At 43.7% G+C, this 24,492-nt stretch overlaps 1 protein-coding gene across 6 annotated transcripts in view; it reads right to left on the bottom strand.

Annotated features, from left to right (window-relative positions):
- Window positions 1-24,492, bottom strand: part of LOC121581022 (voltage-dependent R-type calcium channel subunit alpha-1E-like) — a 92,154-nt gene that overhangs the window by 43,761 nt on the left and 23,901 nt on the right. For 4 of the 6 annotated variants that reach the window (XM_041896329.2, XM_041896325.2, XM_041896327.2 and 1 more), the window contains exons 3-18: window positions 14,479-14,582; window positions 14,199-14,357; window positions 11,339-11,529; window positions 10,953-11,056; window positions 10,559-10,674; window positions 9,626-9,679; window positions 8,488-8,559; window positions 8,042-8,245; window positions 7,606-7,718; window positions 6,672-6,784; window positions 5,936-6,067; window positions 5,473-5,542; window positions 4,023-4,140; window positions 3,651-3,718; window positions 3,417-3,484; window positions 275-280 (exon numbers count right to left, since the gene is read on the bottom strand). In XM_041896329.2, the coding sequence (XP_041752263.2) occupies window positions 275-280; window positions 3,417-3,484; window positions 3,651-3,718; window positions 4,023-4,140; window positions 5,473-5,542; window positions 5,936-6,067; window positions 6,672-6,784; window positions 7,606-7,718; window positions 8,042-8,245; window positions 8,488-8,559; window positions 9,626-9,679; window positions 10,559-10,674; window positions 10,953-11,056; window positions 11,339-11,529; window positions 14,199-14,357; window positions 14,479-14,582 (1,692 nt within the window). Of the gene's footprint in view, window positions 1-274; window positions 281-3,416; window positions 3,485-3,650; window positions 3,719-4,022; window positions 4,141-5,472; window positions 5,543-5,935; window positions 6,068-6,671; window positions 6,785-7,605; window positions 7,719-8,041; window positions 8,246-8,487; window positions 8,560-9,625; window positions 9,680-10,558; window positions 10,675-10,952; window positions 11,057-11,338; window positions 11,577-14,198; window positions 14,358-14,478; window positions 14,583-24,492 lie in introns of those variants that run through there. The other 2 variants (XM_041896324.2, XM_045224797.1) reach the window with 2 other exon arrangements.

Raw genomic sequence — 24,492 nt, 5'->3', positions numbered from 1 at the left:
CAGTGATAGAATTTAGACTTCTATATTTTGTAATATCTATTTTGGTCAGTGCCACATAACAGGCATAGAGTAACAAGACAACATGATGGAAGCAGCATTACATAACATTACACCATAGTACAGTATACGTATCAAAAGCGGCGCCATCTTGATAGCTCTGAAACACATAGGACTGACACTCAAATATGTAGTAACAGACAAATGACACAGTCAGTGTAACGTGCCTGGAGAAGATCAGAGGACAGTACAATCCATGCATCCTTTTCCCCCCTACCTGTACCTGTTACAGAGGGAGCAGAATGGTTGGTGGTGCTTATACACTAAGCACATACTATGTTTATACTCTACAATTGCCCTGTCATTTGGTTTAATTTACCTGTTGACTGACATGCACAAATAAACAAATTCTAAATAAATAAAAACATGCATGTATGACTGGCCTGTTATCTTTCTTAATTTACCTGTTGAATGACATGCTCAAATAAACAAAACAAAAGTCAATTCTAATTAAAATCATACATTTTCATTAGCAAGTCCCCAGAACAACATCAGATGTTGTCACGCCCTGACTCTGGGGACTCTTATTTGTTGAGTCAGGGTGTGATTTTCTATGTTGTGTTGTTCTATGTTATAGGTTCTAGTATGGGTATTTCTATGTCGGGCGGTGTGGTTCCCAATCAGAGGCAGCTGTCGCTCGTTGTCTCTGATTGGGGCCCATACTTAGGCAGCCTATTGGCACTAGTGGGTTGTGGGATCTTGTTCCGTGTGAGGTTTGTTGTGTGTACCTTAGGACGTCACGTATCGTTGGTTTATTGTTTTGTCGTTGTGTTTATTCGTTAAATAAACATGTTTGCATATCACGCTGCGCCTTGGTCCGACCCGTTCATCAACGAACGTGACAGAAGATCCCACCAAACGAGGACCAAGCAGCGTGCCCAGGCGGAGCGAAGGGCCATGTCACAGGTGGGCAAGTTGTGGTCATGGGAAGAGATATTTGCGGGGAAAGGACCATGGGCTAAGGTAGATGCCCAGGCAGGAGAGGAGCAACGGCAACACGGAGGAGGCCGGTCAAGGAGGAAGCCCGAGAGGCAGCCCCAAGAAAAATTTTTTTGGGGGCACACGGGGTGGTTGGCGGAGCCTAGGGTTAGAGCAGAGCCAACTCCCCGTACTCACGCGAGAAGGCGTATGACTGGGCAAGCTCCGTGTTATGCGTAGCTACGTACTGTGTCACCAGTGCGCCGGCACAGTCCTGTACGTCCTGTGCTTGCACCACGCACGTGCCGTGCGAAGATGGGCATCCAGCCAGGACGGGGTGTGCCGGCTCAACGCTCCTGGTCTCCAGTACGCCTCCTCGGTCCCGCATATCCTGCGGTAGTTCTACGAGCTGTATCGCCAGTACGCGTGCACAGCCCAGTGCGTCCTGTGCCAACACCCCGCACGTGTAGTGTGAAAGTGGGTAGCCAGCCAGGACGGGTTGTGCCAGCTCTCCGCTCCAGACCTCCAGTCCGCCTTCGGAGTCCGGTCCGGCCCGTTCCTGCTCCTCGCACCAAGCCAGTGGTGCGCGTCGCCAGCCCGGCCCGGCCTGTTCCTGCCCCTCGCACCAAGCCAGTGGTGCGTGTCGCCAGCCCGGTCCGGCCTGTTCCTGTCCCTCGCACCAAGCCAGTGTTGCGCGTCGCCAGGCCGGCCCGGCCTGTTCCTGCCCCTCGCACCAAGCCAGTGGTGCGCGTCGCCAGCCCGGCCTGGCCTGTTCCTTCCCCTCGCACCAAGACAGTGGTGCGCGTCGCCAGCCCGGCCCGGCCTGTTCCTGTCCCTCGCACCAAGCTAGTGGTGCGCGTCGCCAGCCCGGTCCGGCCTGTTCCTGTCCCTCGCACCAAGCCAGTGGTGCGCGTCGCCAGCCCGGCCCGGCCTGTTCCTGCTTCTCGCACCAAGCCAGTGGTGCGTGTCGCCAGTCCGGCCCAGCCTGTTCCTGCTCCTCGCACCAAGCCAGTGGTGCATGTTCCTAGTCCGGTTCGGCCCGTGCCTGCTCCTCGCACCTGATCAGTGGTGAGTGTGTCCAGTCCGGCACGGCCCGTGCCCGTTCCACCGGTGCCTGGTCCGGCACCAGTCAGCAGCTCCAGTCCGGAGCCAGAGCAGTCCGCTCCACCAGTACCTGATCCAGCTCCGGTAAGCTGCTCCAGTCCGGAGCCAGAGCAGTCCGCTCCACCGGTGCCTGATCCAGCTCCGGTCAGCTGCTCCACTCGGAGCCAGAGCAGTCCACTCCACCGGGGTCCAGTCCAGCTCGTGTTCCGGCAGCACGGTGCCTGATCCAGCTCCGGTCAGCGGCTCCACTCCGGAGCCAGAGCAGTCCACTCCACCGGTGCCTAGTCCAGCTCCGGTCAGCGGCTCCAGTCCGGAGCCTGAGCAGTCCGCTCCACCGGTGCCCGATCCAGCTCCGGTCAGCAGCTCCAGTCCAGACCCAGACGTCAGCCCCTCTCCATGTTCGGGGTCTCCCACACCAGGGTCCAGACAGGGCTTGGAGTATAGTGGGAGGAAGGAGAGGGGAAGCAGCGCGCCGAGGTCCAGACCAGTCCCGGGGCGCAACAGGGATGCGGAGAATAGGTGGTTGCCTCCGAGGCGGAATGCCCACCCGGCCCCTACCCTGTTAAGTAAAGGTTGTGCGGTCGGAGTCCGCACCTTTGGGGGTGGGGTACTGTCACGCCCTGACTCTGGGGACTCTTATTTGTTGAGTCAGGGTGTGATTTTCTATGTTGTGTTGTTATAGGTTCTAGTATGGGTATTTCTATGTTGGCCGGTGTGGTTCCCAATCAGAGGCAGCTGTTGCTCGTTGTCTCTGATTGGGGACCATACTTAGGCAGCCTATTGGCACTAGTGGGTTGTGGGATCTTGTTCCGTGTGAGGTTTGTTGTGTGTACCTTAGGACGTCACGTATCGTTGGTTTATTGTTTTGTCGTTGTGTTTATTCGTTAAATAAACATGTTTGCATATCACGCTGCGCCTTGGTCCGACCCGTTTATGAACGAACATGACAGATTTATAAGCGAAGATGCATGTCATCACTAGGACATGCGCCTCATCCCTAATTTCACTAATGCAATTTCCATTACACATCCTATGTAACAGGCAGGTACACATACATTTTCCACACACAGAACATGCCTCTCTAACCCTGAAGATTCATCATGCAGCTGTACGCAAAGAAAATAAACATTCTTCCTGGTAACGCCTACATCAGATTCTCAAAGAGAATAGTAGATCCTTATTTTTCTATGGGTTTTATGGCTGTGTAATCGATAGATATTGAGAAAGCATCATGATCACCCCTCAGATTCAATCCCCTCCTAATCATCATCAAGACTAGGCCAAAGTAGGTGCCTGACCAACTGCCATTGTGATAAAAGTATAAACAGAACACTTACTCAGACATCGGGCCATCTCTGCCTCTGGCGTATCTTGCATTGAAGAACTCCTCTTCCTCCTCTTCGTCCTAACAAAGGTAAAATAAAAACACAAGGTAATTTACATCCCACAATTAGTTTATGATATTGGGCAGATATGGCCATAGGTCATGACTCTTACACATTTATTTGAAAGCACTTATTTTAATTTAAAATACCCCATTCTGTAGAAACTCTTAAACCAGTACTACACACCTTGGTGAGTTCCTGTGCGTTGGCAAGGTTATCCACAGCGATGGCCAAGAAGACGTTGAGTAGTGTATCTGTTCACAGTATGGTCAAGAATCCTAACAGGGGTGGATGAAACTGCAATACATGAATTAGGCTACTATCGGACAGTTCCACAAAACATCTGAACCACGTTTGAAACAAGTGGAATCGCATTAAAGGGATATCCCCTGGGTTGTACTCAGTGCATCTTTTTCCCCTAATAAATCAACCCATGACCCTACAACTACTTTAGGTCTATGCAACAACTTTCAAATAAAAATTAAGATACACGTAAACCTATCTACAATGTGAGCAGAATCTGTCGATTGTGGTTAGCAGGATGTTGAGCAAGGATACAGTTCCCAAACAGGGTGAGCACTATGAAGTATATGGAGGACCACATGCCGTACTGCACTCCTCCTTGGGAGCGGATCCCATTGTACATCACCTCATTCCAGTCCTCACCAGTCAGAATCTAGATTGAAAAATACAAGATCAATATTGATCAGCCCAATAAAATCTGAATGAAAATAATACACAAACGCAAAGTATATAGTGCTTTCGGAAAGTATTCAGACCCCTTGACTTTTTCCACATTTTGTTACGTTACTGCCTTATTCTAAAATTGATTAAATAGTTGTTTTGTTCTCATCAATCTACACACAATACCTTATAATGACAAAGCAAAAAACTGTTTTTAGAATGTGCCTTTTACTGAGAAGTGGCTTCCGTCTGGCCACTCTACCATAAAGGCCTGATTGGTGGAGTGCTGCAGAGATGGTTGTCCTTCTGGAAGGTTCTCCCATCTCCACAGAGGAACTCTGGAGCTCTTTCAGAGTGACCGTCGGGTTCTCGGTCACCTCCCTGACCAAGGCCCTTCTCCCCCAATTGCTCAGTTTGGCCGGATGGCCAGCTCTAGGAAGAGTCTTGGTGGTTCCGACCTCTTCCATTTAAGAATGATGGAGGCCATTGTGTTCTTGGGGACCTTCAATGCTGAAGAAATGTTTTGGTACCCTTCCTCAGATCTGTGCCTCGACACAATCCTGTCTCGGAGCTCTACGGACAATATCTTCGACCTGATGGCTTGGTTTTTGCTCTGACATGCACTGTCAACTGTGGGACCTTATATAGACAGGTGTGTGCCTTTCCAAATCATGTCCAATCAATTGAATTTACCACAGGAGCACTCCAATCAAGTTGTAGAAACATCTCAAGGATGATCAATGGAAACAGGACGCACCTGAGCTCAATTTCGAGTCTCATACCAAAGGGTCTGAATACTTATGTAAATAAGGTATTTATGTTTTTTATGTTTAATACATTTGCAAAATGTATTAAAAAAATCTGTTTTCGCTTTCTCATTATGGGGTATTGTGTGTAGATTGATGAGGGAAAAACATTTTAAATCCATTTTAGAATAAGGCTGTAACGTAACAAAATGTGGAAAGAGTGAAGGGGTCTGAATACTTTCCGAATGCTAACACACAAATACATTATGGGCCATAATGGGCCATAATATTTATCACATCGGTAACAGGGTTCTTTCTCCCTGCAGAGTTAAAAATGTCAGAATTAGTATTATTTTATTTGTCTCGGAAACCCAGTTTATAGTTTTGATCAAACATTCTTCCATATTTCACAGCTCTGACATTTATGTGCATGTGTGTATGTGTGGGAGGCTAGTAGATGGAGGGGGAGGTGAGCAGTGAGCAGAGTTGTTTAATCTTGGCCCTGGGGGGTTGTGGGAGATATTCCCGGGTAGGTTCTGTGTGTCACCATGGGACAGTCTGGAGTGTAAGAGCCAAACCTGGAACACTGTCATGATGGCAGCTGGAAATGTGTCAAAGTTGGTAGGAGTGTAATCTTCAAAGATGAACCTAAAGGGAGAGAAAGAATGGATGGGCAGATATGACCGGGGAAGAAGAGGAGGAAGAGGAGGAAGAGGTGGGAAGCGGAGGTGGAAAATGCTATTTTCAACCAGATGTGTAATTTCAGGTCTATCATTCCATTTCCGATGCAGCAAAACAAAAAATGGCACAGCTTCAAGCTGCTTCTGAATTAATATTTGTAAATATATACGGAGATATGATGATGGCCAATCCACATCATTAGTCAATTAAGAGATCAACTGAAAATACATTCATGGAACCTGGGACTTGCGCATACAAAAACATATTGATATCCTAATATTGGTGAAGCACTGAATCACTATCCTGAGATCAGTGACACTGTATCTAATAAGTGAACCCAAACCCTCTGGTTGTGCTCACCTGCCCCCAAAGAGCTGCATGCCCAGCAGGGCGAAGACGACGATGAAGAGGAAGATGAGGAAGAGCAGACTGATGATGGACTTCATGGAACTCATGAGAGACACAACCAGGTTCCTAAGAGATGCCCAGTACCTGGTCAAGAAAAAAGAAAAAAGGTTCACATACAAAATAGACAGACCTCAACATCTTCCGTTTGCCATTTTAATGTATTTTGGAGAATAATACATTGTACTTACAGCAGTATAACCAATGCTGACCCTACATTTACATTTACATTTGAGTCATTTAGCAGACTCTCTTATCCAGAGCGACTTACAGTTAGCGCATTCATCTTAAGATAGCTAGGTGAGACAACCACATCTGACAGTCGTAGTAAGTAAATTTTCCTCAATAGAGTAGTTATCAGACAGGTCAGTGCTAGTAGGAAAAGACAGCAGTAACACTAAAGCTGACCCTACCCTAACCTTTAACCTAGAATGGTAATACATTGTACTTACAGCAGTAACACTAAAGCTGACCCTACCCTTTAACCTAGAATGGTAATACATTGTACTTACACCACTAACACTTACCCTACCCCTAACCCTAGAATTCTAATACATTGTAATTACAGCAGTAAAAATATTGCTGACCCTATCCTAACCCTAACCCTAACCCTAGAATGGTAATACATTATACTTACAGCAGCAACACTAATGCTGACCCTAACCCTCATTCTGGTTGATGTCCCACTCACTTGGTGATCTTAAAGATCCTCAGGAGTCTCAGTGCCCTCAGGACGCTGATGCCAAAGGACATGCCAGGCCGGAAGAAGCCCCACACCACCTCAAAGATGCTGCCAACTATCACCTGCATGGGAGAGACACCACGCAACATTCAAACACCATTATAGAGGTTTAGACAAACCTCTATCATTAAGAACACACATTAATCAGCAATATAGGACAGTCAAAGACTCCAGCCACCCTAGTCATAGACTGTTCTCTCTGCTACCGCATGGCAAGCGGAACCGGAGCGCCAAGTCTAGGTCCAAAATGCTTCTCAACAGCTTCTACCCCCAAGCCATAAGACTCCTGAACAGCTAATCATGGCTACCCGGACTACTTGCACTGCCCCCCACCCCATCTTTTTACGCTGCTGCTACTCTGTTAATTATTTATGCATAGTCACTTTAACTCTACCCACATGTACATATTACCTCAACTACCTCAACTACCTCAACTAGCCGGTGCACCCGCACATTGACTCTGCACCGGTACCCCCCTGTATATAGCCTCCCTACTGTTACTTTATTTTACTTTTGCTCTTTTTTTCTCAACACTTTTTTGTTGTTGTTATTGTTTTATTTTACTTTTTTATAACAAATAAATAAATGCGTTGTTGGTTAAGGGCTGTAAGTAAGCATTTCACGGTAATGTATTCAGCAAATAGCATTTTATTTGATTGGATTTGATTTGAGTATCACATAATAATAGCACTTAATTGTCCATATTGTTAGAAATTAAATGTATTTTTGTTTTTCCTAACTCCAAGACAACACACCTTGATTCACCTGTACAACCATAAGAACATCTTATGTTGCCACACTTCTACAGTAAGTCTTGAAACCACATACCTGTGGTAATCAAGGTTCACCTTAAGCTAACATGGAGTAAAATGAATGAACTCACTCCGCAATCGAAGCAGTTGAAGGAAGAGTGGAAATAGAGCCGGAAACCCAGGCCATACATCTTTAAGAACATCTCTGCCAAAAAGAGCCCCAGGAAAACAAACTCTGCATAGTCTGAAGAAAGAATAAATCATTATGAATCAAAGACTGGGCAAATGTTCACAGTTTTTTCTCTGTTCAAACCAAGCTATTTAGCTTTCTTTCAGGCTACGTTATAAACTCCGTACAACAGAAGAACCACATCTTCATAGTCTAGAAGGATATTTGAAAGCTGGCCAGATTGCATTGATAGTTGCTACTATAACTGTAAATGCCCTACATAGCCTATACTTAGGACCAGGAGTTTTTTCTGAATGTGCAATCGTTGTTGTAAAAAGGGCTATATAGACACATTTTGATTAATTGATCGGTTGATTGATAGTCCAGCACAGACGTACACAAGAAGGTGGAGAGCCATTTGGGCTGGTTGTGATGTACGATGGCCACACAGATGGTGTTGAGAGCCACCAGGCTGAGGACGGTCCAGTAGAAGGTGTCGGTCTTCACCATGCGCCGCAGTGAGATACGCAGCATACGCTCCTTACGACGTATATACGCTACCGGGCCACGCCGCACTGTACGGATCCGCATACGAGGTGCTCCTGGGGCAGGAAGAATGAGAAGAGAGGTTGAGTAAATAGAAAGAAAGTGAGCGAGAGAAAGGATATGGAGAAAGAAAACGGTCAGGGTTGGAGAGGAGAGAGAAAGGGTGTAGAAAATTATAAATATGTCAAATAGGGGTCAAATACAGTAGATATAGGGGAAAGAGACCAGAAATTAAGTTAGGGAGAAAGACAGTAAGACGCCTAGATATGAGGATCTGGGCTGTGTGTTCCTCTCTCACCTATAGTGGAGATCTCTGCATCCCCAGGAACTCCTCTACGCTTAGCATTTTTACTGGTGGCCCGCTTCAGCACTGAATATACACACGACAGAAAATTTGAACAAACAGAGAATGTCTCTAACAGCATAGATAGACTGACATAGAACAACAGATGCTTATAAGCATAATGACACAACAAATTTCACTTGCCAGCCATTTGGTCCATAGGGAACAACAAACTAGTTATAAATAGAGATAATTATATATTAATGGAAGGAAATGGTAATGTTGACATACTAACTTTCAGGGCAAACTGACTGAAATCCTCTGAACAATGAGAGGAAGGAGGAAGAGCCAATTAAATGTGGCTTTATTGTTTGGGACTTTTTGATAGGTTGATTAGGTATGGTGTAAATGAAAGTGTCATATGAACCATTTTCGTTTTCCAAAAAGGAGTGAGACTCACAAAAACATGATACAACAAGACTTTGTTGACAGACGATATAGCCCTACAGGCGTGCGCCAAGCATTTTTCACCTTGCTGTTACCAAAACAACCGCGATGTTCACACAGTAATCAAAGCAAATTAACTTCTTGAGGGTTTTATGGTATATTTTCCTCTGAAAGAGGTTTAGCCTTTTCACTGCCATTTTCAATTGTCTGCAGCAGCTCTAAGCTAATGGAGGTCAAAGAGGAACAAAATGGCTGCCTTTGTTTACAACTGGAGTTTAAAGTGCAGGATGGAGAGAGGCAGGTTGTGGAACAATTGCGGAACATGGTATAGAACATTCAAAAACATTGTACTGTACTGTTGTACGTATAACGAAGTTAAGAAGGTACTGTAAACTCCCTCCACAGCAAGCTTGAAATGTCGCAGATTGAGCTATCGACTTAGATATTTTCTGGTAGCCAACACCGCTGGAACGTTGTCAAGGAGGGCAATCACGTGTGTTGCAAAGCAGAGGATCACTGGTTCAAGCCCAGTAAGGGGCATTTGGACAGTGGAGGAAGCAAAGCTCTTAGCAGCACACTGACTCCCCATTACATAAGGATTTACTGTTGTAAGGGTAGTGAATGTGGGAGGAAAGGACTTCAGCACAATTGAATACACCATTGTGGTGGTGACTCCTCTCAATGAATTGTGTCTTCTGGTTCTTACCATCTAAAGCAGATCTCCCTGAATTCTTGTTCTCCTCAGCCAGCATCACCTCCTCTGAAACATTGGGATGAACACATTTCATTGTCATCCACACATAGTGAATTCACAGTCCATCATAAAGTGCTCCTGAAACATAAACAGGGCTTTCTCTCTCTCCCTTAGCGCTCTCAGAAGATCGTGAGCAAATCATGGGGCTAACCTGTTTAAATGTAATATTGAAATGATTTTATTTGCATTACAAAGGTGAGTATTTGGGCTGAATGCATAGCGTCGCATAGTGTTGATGCTCTGAGAGAGGGAGAAACTCATCATCAGGTGAGAGCTCATCCAGCGCTCGCCTGGCAGCTAACTTTTCTCTTTCAGGGCCCTGATGACGCCCTGCAGAGAGGGAACACATTGATTTCTATGACTAATGCATACATTCAAACACACACACACGGATGCGTGGATGTGCACGCACACACACGAATGAGCGCACACACACGGATGAGTGCACACACACACACGGATGCACACACGCTCACACACATAGATATGCACAGACTCGCACTCACACATTTACACTTGAGTCAATGAGTCCGCATCACCTTCCTCTCAACCTCTACTTGCGTGGGAGAAAGATACTGTAGATTGCCATTATAGCACTGTAGCGTCACAAAGTCACCCTCCATCCATATATTCACCAGGTAGCTCCATCCACATATTCACCAGGTAGCTCCATCACAGCAGAGCCATCTCAAAGGCAACACAGCAGCTAGCAAAATTAACATAATCTACTTCAACCAAATCAACACTTGGATCTTATAATATATTCATTTTTGCATCTTTATCTACTTCAACCAAATCACCACTTGGATCTTATAATATATTAATTTTAGCATCTTACGTAGTTATCTCTCGGTTGGTGGTGGCTGTAAGGTAACAGTACAGTACCTGCTCGGTCTATCCAGGCTCTGTAACCGTTGAGTTCTCTCTCCACCTGCTGTTGACGTCTCAGCTTCATGAAGGCTCTCCTGTTCTCCACCCGCTCCCTCTCTTTGGCAAACTCCCTACACACGCAGGACATGAGGCAATCCATTGTTTCCCCTTCCAAAACCCTCATAAAATCACACACAAACTTGCACGCGCACACACACACACATACATTTTACATATTTAGCAGACGCGCTTATCCAGAGCGACTTACAGGAGCAATTAGGGTTAAATGCCTTCCTCAAGGGCACATCGACAGATTTATTCACCTAGTCGGTTACTGGCACAACGCTCTTAACCACTAAGCTACCTGCCGCCCCATACATGCATACACACACAGCTTTTATTTACTCACCCAGAGAGGACTCCCAACACCAGGTTGAGCACGAAGAATGAGCCGATGATGATGAGAGGAATAAAGTACATCCAATTCCACATAGAGCCCAAGGCATCGTTGGTCTAACGGACGTACAATAGACATGTATAGGGTACATAAATACAGGTACAGACAAACGCTTCACTGCTAAAGAGTTCTATGTAAGAACAAGGGGCTATGCGTTCTCTGGAAATAAAGCACAACGCGGAAGCTGTGCCACAATGCTGTGCATCGGGGACGCATCACACCCGCACATCGTGGGTTATTTCCACAGGACTTCATAGCCCCTCGTTGATTATCCCTTACTTCAATGTCTCTACCTTAAAAATAGTTTTTTTTAAATACTTTGGGTGATCTGTTCTCACATTGTAAAGTACAGCTGTCCATCCCTCCATGGTGATGCACTGGAAGACAGTGAGCACAGCGAACAGGATGTTGTCAAACTGGGTGATGCCGTTGTTGGGGCCAATCCATGACCCAATACAGTCATACTTCTCCGGACACTTCCTCACTCCACACGCAAACTCCACCTCGGTCGTATCCATCGTCTCATTTTCTAACACAGGACAAGGCAGGGGTGGTTAAAGTGTAGGCAGCTTGTTACTTTCTACACATGTACATTTTAGTCATTTAGCAGAAGCTCTTACTCAGAGCAATTTACAGTAGTGAGTGCATACATTTTCATACTTTTTTCATACTGGTCCCCCGTGGGAAACGAACCCACAATCCTGCTCTACCAACTGAGCTACACAAAACTAGCAACACAGTGTGGCAGCTTTTTCATTGTTTGATTACATTAGCGCCGCATCAGACCTTTTCCTCAAAGGGGCAATCTGCAGTTGGTACATCCAATTTTGACCCTTTAAATTAATTATATATACCCATTGATTCTTGAAGAATATAACTTATAAATACCCCATTAACTTAGTTCAACTGTCGTTGCCCATCTGAACCCAAAATATAACCTTGTTTTACTTAGATCCCGTGTGGCTCAGTTGGTAGAGCATGGCGCTTGCAAGTCGCTCTGGATAAGAGCTTCTGCTAAATGTAAAATATGATACTCCATTGTTTGTAAACAAGGTAATTGAGAACACACACTGTATAGCCTCAAAACATTGTTAAAACAATCATTTTGATATCATGGATGGTCAGTCATGGCATCCATAGCTCTGTCTATGAATTTGAGAGTGGTTACATTTCTCCAGCCTCATCCCTCAGCTGTTTACCAAAACAGTGGTAGGGTTGCCGCTTTGTTTTTGTTTGAAATGCAGATTGCTCTTTAAGAGGGCAATAGGGTTTAGGAGTAGCGGATGTCTAGAGCGTCAACCTTAATTACAACAGGAGAGCTGTGATCCTTCCTCCTTCGAGGACCACTTAGATTAAAAACTGGCACTTGAAAACTGACTGAATCTGTTTCAGCTAACCATCTCAGGGACTGGTCACCAACATCCCAGGGGTCAGTGCTGCTTCGTGAATTGAAGGTTGAGAAATACAAGTTTCTGGAGAGATCATATCTGACTGTGTCAAACCATATTTAATAAAATACTATATTTGGCTTGTGTGATTACAGAGTAATCATTGTTGGATCATGAAAAGGTAGCTAGGCAGCCCAGTTGGGCATACTAAGGGACGGATCGCAATTTACAGAACGGTTACCTGGAGGAAAATGGGGGAGTGTCATGTTCAATTTCAGTCAAGGGGAGGGTTTAGTATATTTAAAATCTAGTGTAATTGATGACATTTCAATATTTCTCAGTGTTTTAGAATTAGTTGCTTATTTGGCTATATATCGATGTGTGTCGATATATATCATCTCTGATTCTCCGCTGGGTGTGCAATATCAAGTGCACCTATAGGCTATTTAGTGTGGTCTCAATCAAATTAGCCATAGCCTATATGCTATAGGCTACGCAGTGCATACTCGGAGAAGCACAGAGCAAAGTTATATTTCTAAGATAGCTGCTGGGATGGTGTAAATTAAACTAGGCTGTTTTACACACAGAAATTGATATCCCAACCCTGAGCCCCGGCCTGCTCTGCTCCTGCTTATCTTAAAACGGTTGTGTGTGCTGCCTAACCAATGGCTGTGCTGTGTAGGCCTACGGTGGCAGTTCAGGAGGAGAGTCAAAGGCTTCTACCAAAATCTTGTGCAGACTAGCCTATAGCCTATGTTCTGTTCAGTTTGAGAAGGAGAGCGTGAAGATGAGAAGGAGGACCAGAGGTAAACTTTGATGGCTTGCTACTACTATAATTGGTTTGATTAAAAACAATATGTTTCTTGCCCCTGATGTTTTTATTAAAGATATTGACCTCACAATAAGCCAGAACTTAATGTACATTGGGGTGCTGAAACTTGAAGCAGCAGCCTGTCACGCCCTGGCTCTGGGACTCTGTTATGTTGAGCCAGGGTGTGTAGTTTCTATATGTTTGTGTTCTAGGTTCTTTATCTAGCTCATGTGTTTCTGTGTTGGCCGGGGTGGTTCTCAATCAGAGGCAACGAGTGTCAGCTGTTGCTAGTTGTCTCTGATAGGGAACCATACTTAGGCAGCCTGCTTTCCACAGTGTTTTGTGGTATCTTGTTCCGTGTAGGTTTGTGTTTGTGAACCTGTGGACTTCACGTATCGTTTTGTTGTTTTGTTCGTGTGGGTGAATATAAATAAAAGTATGTTCGCATATCACGCTGCGCCTTGGTCCACTGTGTTTGACGAGTGTGACACAGCCGTGGCACAATCAATCAAAAATGGACAGCTCATGGTGCTGAAAGTAGTCAAATTCTAGTAGGCATAATATATTGCAACAGTCTTAATTTTTATTAGACTTTACTAACAATAAGAGGGTTTTGTATTGGAGCCTATTTCTTCCTATTTAAGGAATAAGAGGTAGACCTACCTGTTTGACAGACGAAATTAGGCTATAGGCTGCTATATCCATAGATTTGTTGGTTAATTCTTCCACCCACCATGCACCCTTTAATTCTTTAGAGTCTAAGACGTTAATGATGGTGCAGGGGGGAGAGCGCGACAGAGAGAAAGAGAGAGAGATTGTCAAATACAGTATAATAGAGATGAGGAGCCTGCGAAAATGGAACACATAGGGGAAGGGAACCTCTTCAAGGGATAGAGGTAGAAGTGGGCAAAGAGGTTTTGGATAGTGAGAGAGTATGACGGAGTGTGGGGTAGTATATGAAATACAGAGAGTGTGAGGGAGACTGGGGTATGTTCCTACCAAGGATGTCAGCAGTAGGTAGACAGGTGTGGTGTAGCTTCCCACTGTAGAACTCCAGGCCGATGATGGCGAACATAAGAATGGCGAAGAACAAGAGCAGACCGATCTGGAGCAGGGGCACCATGGCCTTCATGATGGACTTCAGCACGATCTGCAAGCCTAATGATTAAAAAAACAACACACACACACGTGAGAATTAGACATTATAGAAAGTTACATATTGAGGTATTATGACACTGTAAATGCTATTGATATGCTGGTAGATATTGACTGTACTCACTTGGGATCCCAGAGACCAGTTTAAGGGGCCTCAGGACTCTCACTGCCCTCAGGGTCCGCAGATCCACTGGTATGTTCATGTGGGCCCCTGCTGTTGCCAGTATTCTGCACATAGAAACACATGAATGATCAGATTCACAATAAAATACTGAATTAATGTTTTCAAGTGGGATAAACGGTTAATAGGCAGTGTGGTTTATGGATAAGGGGTTTCGGGGGCAGAAGTGGTGTACATTGAATATCATTTACACTGAGTATACCAAACATTAGCAACACCTTCCTAATATTGAGTTGCACCCCCTTTTTCCCTCAGAACAGCCTCAATTCGTTAGGGAATGGACTCGAAAGGTTTTGAAAGCATTCCACAGGGATGCTGGCCCATGTAAATGTATGCTTTCCACTGTTGTGTCAAGTTGGCTGGATGTCCTTTGGGTGGTGGACCATTCTTGATACACACAAGAAATTGTTGTGCGTGAAAAACCCAGCAGTGTTGCAGTTCTTGACACAAACCGGTGCTCCTGGCACCTACTACCATACCCCGTTCAAAGGCACTTTGATATTTTGTCTTGCCCATTCACCCTCTGAATGGCACACATACACAATCCATGTCTCAATTGTTTCAAGGCTATAAAATCCTTATTTAACCTGTCTCCTCCCCTTCATCTACACTGATTGAAGTGAATTTAACAAGTCACCAATAAGGGATCATTGCTTTCACCTGGATTCACCTGGTCAGTCTATGTCATGGAAAGAGTAGGTGTCCTTAATGTTTGTATACTCAGTGTATCTTGATTAGATAAGTATTCAACCCCCTGAGTCAATACATGTTAGAATCACCTTTTGCAGCGATTACACCTGTGAGTCTTTCTGGCTAAGTCTATTGCCATAGATTTTCAAGCCGATTTAAGTCAAAACTGTAACTAGGCCACTCAGGAACATTCAATGTCGTCTTGGTAAGCAACTCCAGTGTATATTTGGCCTTGTGTTTTAGGTTATTGTCCTGCTGAAAGGTGAATTTGTCTCCCAGTGTCTGTTGGAAGCAGACTGAACCAGGTTTTCCTCTAAGAGTTTGCCTGTGCTTAGCTCTATTCTGTTTCTTTTTATCCTAAAAAACTCCCTAGTCTTTGCTGATGACAAGCATACCCATGATGCAGCCACCACCACGCTTGAAAATATGAAGAGTGGTACTCAGTGATGTGTTGTGTTGGACTTGCCCCAAACGTAACGCTTTCTATTCAGGACACCCATTTTTTGCAGTTTTACTTTAGTGCCTTATTGCAAACAGGATGCATGTTTGGGGAAAATTGTATTCTGTACAAGCTTCCTTCTTTTCACTCTGTCATTTAGGTTAGTATTGTGGAGTAACCACGGTGTTGTTGATCCATCCTCAATTTTGTCCTATCATAGCCATTAAACTCTGTAACTGTTTTAAAGTCACCATTGGCCTCATGGTGAAATCCCTGAGCGGTTTCCTTCCTCTCCGGCAACTGAGTTAGGAAGGACACCTGTATCTTTGTAGTAACTGGGTGTATTGATACACCATCCGAAGTGTAATGAATAACTTCACCATGCTCAAAAGGATATTCAATGTCTGCTATAGCCATAGACCGTTTTGCCAACATGAAAGAGAGGAGGATGGCATTGGAATTCAACTAGTCTACACACACACACACACACAAATCAGTACCATGGACAGTCACATGATATTTAGCAACATTGATTGGACTAAATCGTTTTTGGTATCTTTAAGTTTGTTTTCAGTGTATTAAACTAAGCATATACAGCCTTGTTGATTTGATGATGTTTAAATGTTTAATTTGAAATGGTGCTGGAATAGCGGAAGCAGTGCTCCTGTTGTCTTTGTGCTGACTTGCGATAACTCCGTGGTTCTAAATCAGTAGTTGTTTAGTAAACTGTCGAAAACATTAACTTGCTTGACCATGCTGCAGGTGATATAACTGTTTGAATGCAATATTTACTTTGTTGACTTCACCAGGCAGATGTTGCTCTCCGGTTTTGTTATGAAACAAACGTATGTGTAGTTGAATTTATTCTGCCACTGTCTAACTGTTGTCTTTTGGTTGTCACTGCCTTATTGCACATCACGGTTGCGTATGAACGAATGGGTTATAGAGCAAACAACGCAATTAACGCATAGGTTGTAATATGGCTTTTTTACTGACTTGGCTTGGCTTCCTCACTGATTTTACCCAGCCACAGCTACTGGTCAGGAATGCAGCATACAGTACAAGATGTACAGAATATACAGTGTATACAGTACAGAGAGACTGTATATTTGCCTTTCTTTGCCTCCTGTTGGTTGCTGTAAATGGTGTTTTCAATGTTTGTGTGTGTGGGTGGAGGGATGTCAATACGTGCGTGGGTTTTTGAGGGATGTGAGATTTGGTTTGTACTCTGTCTCCTTCCACAAAACTATAGATCCATACTGAATGATGTCTGTGTTCTTACCTACTGATAATGTCTCTCTGGATGTGATGTGGTGAGATGATAATAGATGATAATCAGTGGTGTAGTCAATGATTTATACACTGAGTATACCAAACATTAGGAACACTTTCCTAATATTGAGTTGCACCCCCTTTTGCCCTCAGAACAGCCTCAATTCGTCGGGGCATGGACTCTACAATGTGTCGAAAGCGTTCCACAGGGATGCTGGCCCATGTTGACTCCAACAGTTGTGTTAAGTTGGCTGAATGTCCTTTGGGTGGTGGACCATTCTTGATACACATGGGAAACTGTTGAGCGTGAAAAACCCAGCAGCGTTGCAGTTCTTGACACAAACTGGTGGCACCTACTGCCATATCCCGTAAAATGTTTTGTCTTGCCCATTCACCCTCTGAATGGCACACCTACACAATCCATGTCTCAATTGTCTCAAGGCTCAAAATCCTTATTTAACCTGTCTCCTCCACTTCATCTACACTGATTGAAGTGGATTTATCAAGTGACATCAATAAGGGATCATAGCTTTCACCTGGATTCACCTGGTCAGTCTATGTCATGGAAGGAGCGGGTGTTCTTAATGTTTTGTATACTCAGTGTATATTAGTGTTTTGTTTTACATTGTTTGTTTTTTATTTTTACAAATGCTAAAATTATTCTTCCACTTAGACAGTACAGAGTATGTTGTGTATATCGTTGACAAAAAATAACTATTAAATTCCTTTTAATCCCACTTTGTAACACAACAAAATGTGAAAAAAGTCAAGGGGTGGGAATTCTTTCTGAAGGCACTGTAGATTAATAGATTCACTCACTCACACACGTCAGTGCTGTGGATTGTGGGCGAGCTTGTGTGTGTGTGGAGGGGTGCACAAAGCACATGGCAGAAACTCAAGTGTGGGCCCATGCAATATCCACTGAAAGCAGAGAGAGAGAAGCATGGCGAGAGAGAGAGAAAGAAAGAGAGAGAGAGAGAGAGAGAGAGAGAGAGAGAGAGAGAGAGAGAGAGAGAGAGAGAGAGAGAGAGCGTGATGAAGAGAATGAGGGAGAGAGATTGATGGAGAGAAAGAGGGTGACAGAGAGAGCGTGGACAGAAAGAGAGAGAGGGGAGAGAGACTGGGGAGAGAGCGAGAGAGAGCGAGAGAGCGAGCGAGAGAGAGAGAAAGAACACATGGAAACCATATGTTTGCTGTATTTGATACCATTCCACTTATTCCATTCCAGCCATTACCACGAGCCTGTCCTCCCCAATCAAGGTGCTACCAACCTCCTGTGGTGGAGAGGTGTATGAGTCTACAGCCATCAAACACATTGAACAAAAGCTGCAGCACTGCTGCTTTTTCAAGGCTGATCTGGGGGGCACAGAGAATTTCTCCTGACCACAGAACCACAACAATCGTAGAATCAATGCAAGGGAAAACCTGTTTGTCTGACTTTTGTTTTGACCACAAATTAGAGACTGCTTTGGTTTGCTCTCAGAAACACACGACAAATGGCCTTGTCCCAGGTCTGTTTGTGCTTTTGCCAACACCACTGCTGTCATTGTCAAGCCAAACATGACAATGAGTGACAGTTGATATGATAGCACAAACAGACTGGCACTAAGGATACACAAACCAACTGTCACATAAACACAGTCTAAATCAACCATTACTTGCATTGGAGAAATATACTAGCTAATAGAGATGAGTATTTTCAGTAGTTGTTAATGTAATGGATTGATAGGAGTAGCATCGGCAGATTTCTGGAATTGATTTATGTTGCTTCCGTGTTTGTTTGTCGTCGTTCATTCACGCTACACTGAGTGGTTGCTCCACTTTCACGGTCGTCTCAAAGTGTAACACTTTATTGTACTGAAACTGACTTTTAAGTGATTGAATTCATTACATGAACAGAATGCCGCCTGCCGGCCTCTCCCACACACCTCCACCTACATGGAGAACCAGCACTGAACACTGGGAGGAAAAAAATTAAGAAAAAGAGAGAGAGAGAATAACTCTAACAGCTAACAGCTAATGACAACAACACAAACAGAGGAGTCCTGTATGTAGGGGAGAGTGGGGTAAGTTACAACAAAGGGGTGAGTTGAACCAACCTTGTTTCTAGGAAACCATACACAAAATGAATCATTTCACCAAATATTTAATGGAGTCTGTGAAGGAAGAAACCACATGGAAAAAGTGGTAAGTAAGTTAGGTCCAAAAACTGATTTTCACCAAGTAAAATGAATGTATTGAGTTAGAGGTTTCATGATGCTTGTATCTAAACCAAAGTAGATCAATTTACGATTGTTCTATACATTAGTTGGGGTCTCTATAAGCTTCAATATGAGGTCCTAAACCTAGTATGAAAGTGCATCCTTGTATCCGTGTGGGCTAATATAGTCAAAATGTTTGCCTTGGGATAAATTGAGCCAATGGTTGAGCTGATGGCAAGTTGAGTAAATTGAAATGTTTTCTTCCCACGCATAATGCAAGGCGTTATCGCTGGGATATGAGGTAACAACAGGGTCTGGCCTATGTTAAAAGTGTTTAATAAAGTACAAAGTGTTTTTTAGGTGTTAAGCCTCTGTTAAAAGATGCTTAAAATGATTAAATCCAAAAAAGCGATTGTGATTGTGTTGAATTGTGTTTGGGAAATAAAGATAGTTATCGTAGTGGTAATATTTCATTCAGCACAGAAATTTGTAGGCGGCTCAACTTACCCCATATCCGTGGTAAGTTGTGCAAAGAGACCAAATGTTTTGGACAAGCTAGCTTTTCAAAACTGTAATGTTTACATAAATTCTGATTATTTCCAGGGATACACAACATCGTGAAATATATGTAGATATCTTTGTTAGAAAGAATACTATATTTCCCTTGGCGGTGTGATGCTGAATGTAAAAAATGGCTCAACTTACCCCACGTCTATAGATGACTGTACTAGTCTTAAGTGCATTATCTTCCATTTAACTTCATAAACATAATGTTTTATAAAACGTTTAGCATGCTTCCATTGGGATTAGTAAAGCATGCTGCATTAAACCATTATTAGTCACATAATAAATATCTGGGTCTGTTTTCCCAACCACTACCCACATGGGACTAGAAACCATTTTAGTGTTTATACAGTTCAATTAGCAGAGCAAGATTGGAAATGAGCCCCCCCCCAGAGGTGGACTGAATATATGTTGAGGAGCTGGGAGTGTCCACTGTAGCTGTGTGTGAGGTGTGAGTTGATGCCGAGTACAGGTCATCCCACACACACACACACACACACACACACAGCATGGAGTAGCTGTCTCTGTGCCAGATGGCTAATGAATCATTCAGAACACCCTCCCAGATCTATTATGAATCAGAGCTAAGTGTCACACACACTCTCTAACAGGGACAGCACAGATGGACAGCATGAGGAGAGGCAGGTGATGGGTGGAGGGCCTAGCTGGGGGATGAGGGGAGTATGGAGGATGAGCTGGTCTGGCACATACAGTAGAGAGAGGGGTAAGGGGGTGAGGGGGCGAGGGGGCGAGGGGCGAGGAGTGGGGAAGGTGAGTTCGTCTGTGGTCTGAATGTATCATTCAGGCTGACACATACAGTGGAGAGGGGTCAGTAGTACAGTACAATGAGATGCAGTTTGGCATAGACCTTCTATCCAGCAAACCAGGAGCATTCCCAGAACATTAGCTAAGATTCCCATTAAGTTCTAGTTAGAGTTTTATCTAACATTAGGTTGATAACATATCCAAAACATTCAAAAACCAAATAATTTTTTTATGTGTAAAATGTTCTCCTAGCATTCACTAAAATGTTCCCAGAAAGCCAAACATTGGTTCTGTGAAAGTTCCCAGAACATTAATTAGGTTGTGGCAAATGTTCTCATAACACAAAAACTGTCCAGTCGTGCTGACCCCACAATGTTCAGTCGTGATGTCCCCACAATTTTCCCAGAACACATTTAGTCTGTTCTTTAAAGGTTGAGGGACAGTCGGGTGGGAACATTGTGAGGACATCACAAAAGATGAACTGAACTGTTGTGCAGATGATTATATAATGTTTATTTTAGGGTGCAAAAAACATTCACCTGATGTTACAAGAACGTTCCCAGAACACATTTTTTATGTTATTTAAAAGCTCCCAGAACATTTCATTAGGTTGTGGGAACAGTGCGGGTACATTACAAGAGATAGGTTCCCAAAGCACAAAATATGTTCAGCTGTGATGACATTCATAAAATGTTCAAGTTAGGTTGCACAGGACATTCCCTTAATTTTCTTTAAAGGTTCCCAGAACATTTAATTAAGTTATGTGAGTTGTCTGGGATGTTGCAAGAATATTCTTGTCACATTCACATATTGTACTTAAGAGATTGCACACAACATTCTCACGATGTTCCACAATGTTCCACAATTTCCAAACAAGTCAGTTTTTATGACATTCATTGCATATTTGTTTTAGGTTTAACATCATATTCCATTGATGTTCACACAATATATATTTTAAATTGTCTTGGAGATCCTCCGAATATTTCAAGAACATTTAGAAAATGTTATATTTAAGTTTGACCTAATATTACCACAACATTCTTAGCATGTACATGTGTAGTTCCTTAATCAAGCAGATTATAATACATCCCTATGTTTCACTCCAGATTTAATGGCACTTCGCATTTGTGGATTGTATTGTAGGCCCACTACAAGGTGACACATGGCATTTAATTAAATTCATAGAACATTGTGATGGGATATCAGTCCTTGGCCGAAACAGGTAACCCTCATTGAGTCTTGTATTAATCCATGTCCTCATTAAAGGCATAGACCAAATGGCACAGTTCTAAGCAATCTTGTATCTATACCATTTCAAGCCAACCCCATGGCTATTTCATATAGAGGGTTACCTACTGATCATAGCATTTTTGTGTTAGAGACTCCAGCTGATCTGAATCCCGAAGCTGTGGTCTTGGACTGATTAATGTAAATGTCAGTTTGATTTTGGCTTCTCAAACTAACTCTGACATATTGATAATTACTGAGACTTGATTAAAAAAAGTATGTGCCAGACTCTGATGTGTCTCTAAATGGATATAATGTTTATAGATCTGACAGAGCTGGCAGAGGTGGGGGTGTCACCATATTCCCCTCTGTTCACTCTCCCTCTACTTAGCTAAATTTAACTAAACTGATAACTAAAATCAACCCACCCAAACTTAAAACAGCCTGAAAAATCTACTATTTTGGATATTATTCTGACAAACGCCCCTCATAAATTATATAGCTCTATAGCTCAGCATTCAACGACATAGTACCCTCCAAGCTCATCATTAAGCTCGGGGCCCTGGGTCTGAACGCCGCCCTGTGCAACTGGGTCCTGGACTTCCTGACATGCCGCCCCCAGGTGGTGAAGGTAGGAAACAACACCTCCACTTCGCTGATCCTCAACACAGGGTCCCCACAAGGGTGCGTGCTCAGCCCCCTCCTGTACTCCCTGTTCAAGCATGACTGCGTGGCCACGCACGCCTCCAACTCAATCATTAAGTTTGCAGACGACACAACAGTAGTAGGCCTGATAACCAACAATGATAAGACAGCTTACAGAGAGGAGGTGAAGGCCCTGGGAGTGTGCTGCCAGGAAAATAACCTCTCCCTCAATGTCGACAAAACAAACGAGCTGATCGTGGACTTCAGGAAACAGCAGAGGAAGCACGCCCCTATCCACATCGACGGGACCGCTGTGGAGGAGGTGGAAAGCTTCAAGTTCCTCTGTGTACACATCACTGACGATCTGAAATGGTCCACCCACACAGACAGTGTGGTGAAGAAGGCACAACCTCAGGAGGCTGAAGAAATTTGGCTTGGCAGCTAAAAACCTACAACTTTTACAGATGCACAATTGAGAGCATCCTGTCAGGCTCTATCACCGCCTGGTACGGCAACTGCACCGCCCGCAACCAGGGCTCTCCAGAGGGTGGTGCGCATCACCGGGGGCAGACTACCTGCCCTCCAGGACACCTACAGCACCCGATGTCACAGGAAGGCCAAAAAGATCATCAAGGACAACAACCACCCGAGCCACTGCCTTTTCACCCCGCTATCATCCAGAAGGCGAGGTCAGTACAGGTGCATCAAAGCTGAGACCGAGAGACTGAAAAACTAGTTTTAATGACTCCAACCTAAGTGTATGTAAACATCCGACTTCAACTGTATATTGGGCAGCAGCCTCTAAGGTGCAGGGTTACGCAACCGGGTGGAAGCTGCCTAGTGATGGCTATTTAACAGTCTGATGGCCTTGAGATAGAAGATGTTTTTCAGTCACTCACTCCACAAATTTCTTGTTAACAAACTATAGTTTTGGCAAGTCAGTTAGGACATCTACTTTGTGCATGACACAAGTAATTCTTCCAACAATTGTTTACAGACAGATTATTTCACTTATAATTCACTGTATCACAATTCCAGTGGGTCAGAAGTTTACATACACTAAGTTGACTGTGCCTTTAAACAGCTTGGAAAATTCCAGAAAATGATGTCATGGCTTTAGAAGCTTCTGATAGGCTAATTGACATCATTTGAGTCAATTGGAGGTGTACCTGTGGATGTATTTCAAGGACTACCTTCAAACTCAGTGCCTCTTTGCTTGACATCATGGGAAAGTCAAAAGAAATAAGCCAAGACCTCAGAAAAAGAGGTCTTGTTCATCCTTGGGAGCAATTTCCAAACGCCTGAAGGTACCACGTTCATCTGTACAAACAATAGTATGCAAATATAAACACCATGGGACTACTATTATTCTGACATTTCACATTCTTAAAATAAAGTGGTGATCCTAACTGACCTAAGACAGGGAATTTTTTCTAGGATTAAATGTCAGGAATTGTGAAAAACTGAGTTTAAATGTATTTGGCTAAGGTGTATGTAAACTTCCGACTTCAACTGTACATAGACTTGAAATCACTGGCCACTTTAATAATGGAACACTAGTAACTCTAATAATGTTTACATATTTTTGCTTTACTCATCTCATATGTATATACTGTATTCTATTCTACTGTATTTTAGTCTATACCACTCCGACATTGCTCATCCTAATATTTATAATATTGATATATTCCTCAATTCCATTCGTTTACTTTTAGGTTGTGTGTATTGTTGTGAATTGTTAGATATACTGCACTGTTGGAGCTAGAAACACAAGCATTTCGCTACACCCGCAATAACATCTGCTAAACATGTGTATGTGACAAATGTCATGACAGTCCTGTGTTAGGATCCAATGGCTCAGATCAGCTTGGCAATGGTTGACAGTAACCAGGCCTCTCTCACCCACAGAAGAGGGGAGGACAGAACTGATGTGGGGTTTTTTGACACCTCACACCCGGTCGTAAATTAGGCAGGAGGGGAATCTCTCTCCTTCTCTCCAGTATTGGCTATTGGAATGTCCCTTTGTCTCCAGAAGACTTTTGCCACCAAAACTCTAACGTCCAAAAAGTAAACACTGGAACAATATTTCTAAGATAAGAATGTGGGGAATGGTCAGTGGGGACCTAAAGAATAATCATGTCATGTTGTTTTATT

This window comes from Coregonus clupeaformis, chromosome 14 (genome assembly GCF_020615455.1).
Source record: "Coregonus clupeaformis isolate EN_2021a chromosome 14, ASM2061545v1, whole genome shotgun sequence".
NCBI lineage: Eukaryota > Metazoa > Chordata > Actinopteri > Salmoniformes > Salmonidae > Coregonus > Coregonus clupeaformis.
Note: the sequence above shows the minus strand (reverse complement) of the source record. Positions and strands in the feature narration are given on the sequence as shown.